Source organism: Condylura cristata, unplaced genomic scaffold (genome assembly GCF_000260355.1).
Source record: "Condylura cristata isolate star-nosed mole 26May11 unplaced genomic scaffold, ConCri1.0 scaffold00040, whole genome shotgun sequence".
In the NCBI taxonomy this organism is placed as follows: Eukaryota; Metazoa; Chordata; class Mammalia; order Eulipotyphla; family Talpidae; genus Condylura; species Condylura cristata.
The window spans coordinates 8,294,645-8,296,883 of record NW_004567141.1 but is presented as its reverse complement, the minus strand read 5'-3'; the positions used below and the strand labels follow the sequence as shown (position 1 = coordinate 8,296,883).

At 37.8% G+C, this 2,239-nt stretch overlaps 1 protein-coding gene across 1 annotated transcript in view; it reads right to left on the bottom strand.

Moving 5' to 3' along the window:
• Positions 1 to 2,210, bottom strand: part of LOC101626682 (chromosome unknown open reading frame, human C5orf45) — an 11,328-nt gene extending 9,118 nt beyond the window's left edge. The window contains exon 1 of the mRNA XM_012733341.1: positions 1,255 to 2,210. Coding sequence (XP_012588795.1) covers positions 1,255 to 1,265 — 11 coding nt within the window. The 5' untranslated portion in view covers positions 1,266 to 2,210. The remainder of the gene's footprint in view (positions 1 to 1,254) is intronic.
• Between the last annotated feature and the right edge of the window lie 29 nt (positions 2,211 to 2,239).

The window sequence follows — 2,239 nt, the reverse complement described above, 5'->3', positions numbered from 1 at the left end:
GCACTAATTTCTTCAGATTTATCTTCCACTTCACTAATTCTTTCCTTAACTGTACTTAATCTGTTCAAATTTGTTCTGATGGTCTCTACTTTTACTCTTCTAGGCCTCCACCTTCTGTGATTTTGGTATCTTGCCATTTCTACATAAAATTTCTTTCCGTGAGTCCCTTTAGTCTTTCTTGTGAGGTCAATTTAATGGTGATTATAGTTCTTTTAATTTCTGTATGCTTATGAAGCTCTTTATACTGCCTCCATTTCTGATTCAGTCTAGCAGGATATTATATTCTTGGTTGCAAATTTCCTTCTTTTAGGACTTTAAGTAAATTATGCCATTACTTTCTAGTCTACAAGGTTTCCACTTAGAAACTGCAATTAATGTTATTGGTGTTCCCTTACATGTAACTTGTTTTTCCCTGGACTCCTTACTCTTCTTTCCTTATCATTAATTTTTGGCAGTTTAATTATATCAAAGGTCCTTGAATGTATAATGACTTAACTGAGTATATGCTCCTTTGAACTTCATCTATGGGAATTCTTTCAGGTCTGTGATGAAAACTTACAGCTCCAATCTGATTCCTAGGACAATTTAAAAATGAATTCTCAACTTGAGGTGCTTTATATAATGCAGGGAAAAGATTAAAGAGCCATGTGACAGTTTCTTTGTGCTGATAAAATCTTGGGGAGACACTTGGTCAGTGCCAAGATCAACAGGCAGGCTCCCTATTGTAGTGGGTGCTACACATTTTTAAATAAAAATACCATTACACTATAACATTGTGTAAGTTTTAGGTGTGCATCATTATAAATCAACATTTGCATATACTACATTAAATTTACCAGGTAGATACATTTCAAGCTAATTTGTACACTGGCAAATGTAGTCCTTTGGGAACTCACTTTTGTGGTAATCTCCTATAGATCCTCTCACACTGACAAGCTTGTCTTATGTCTTCTTCAGCTCTTTCAACTGTCTAAACGGAAGTTCCAGGGCCCTAGATTTCAACTGTACCCAGGTACTTAGTCTGGATTTTGCTTTTGCTTCTTTTTTGGTCTCTGAGTTACTTTTTTGTCATCTTATCAGTATTTAAAACATTGTAGATGTCATTTTTAGTTGCTTTTAGTGGGAATATTGTTCAACATATCTAATAATCATATTGTAAGACATGGAAATTGAAGTAATTTCTCTATTATTTATATACTATATCAACTCAAGAGAAAAACAGCAAGATACCCATGCCCCACTAATATAACTTACCTGAGTGACATCTCTGAACTCTGTCCCTGCAGGAGATTTAACTTTTGGACATGACATCTACAGTCAGCAGCAGATCCCTCACCATAAGCCTGGGGGGTAGAGGGGGAAGCGAATTAAATTTTTAAAATGTTGACAGAATGCTGAGGAATAGCAATTCACCTCAGGGAGGCTAAAATTGTTCTTTGCAAGTCCCAAGGATTCTTGAAACAGTATGCAGAAATCCTAAGAACTGTCTGCTGTTTCTGGAATGATTGACCAACAGTCTCAGGAGGTAAGTTTTGGTTTTCCGGCTGCCCAATAACAACATCCTGAACTCAAAGCCAAACTCAATCCAAAACCCCATACAAAAGGGGTGAATGTTAGGAAGAAACTCAGAAGAGAAGTAACACAACTTGGGAAATGATACCTACAACAAATAACCCAGGACATACAAAGTAAAAAGAGTTTTCTTTTTACTTTAGTCATTTGTTCAATAAATATTTACTGAGCAACTTTTATGTGTCTAGCCTAGGTAAAGACAATATAATACGAATGTGGACAAAAATCACTTCACCATGGGGTTCACAGTCTCCTTTCTAGTGAGAAGTGTACCGAGGAAAGCAACGTAATGCAAGGGAGTAGAGTGGGTTCAGACTAGATGATTTTATACTGGGTGTTCAAGGTTGTCAAGGAACAGATAGCTAAGGTGCAGGAAAAATGAAGACATGAGGGGGCAAAGCATATATTTAGCAGAAGCAATGAAAGGGAAATGAGTACCAAATGCTCCAAATCTGGCATTCTGGAGGAACCGTAAGGGGATGTGTGACTGAGCTGAAGGCTCTAGGAGGATGATGGCAGGAGATGAACTTTGAGAGCATGGGTCCTACTCTATGGAGAGTCAGCCTCATGGACATGAGTCTTGCTCTGCTGTCACCATGAGGAATTCCTTCTAATCTTACCTGACACAAGCTATGCGACGGCTATCATCTGACAGATTCCGGGTAGC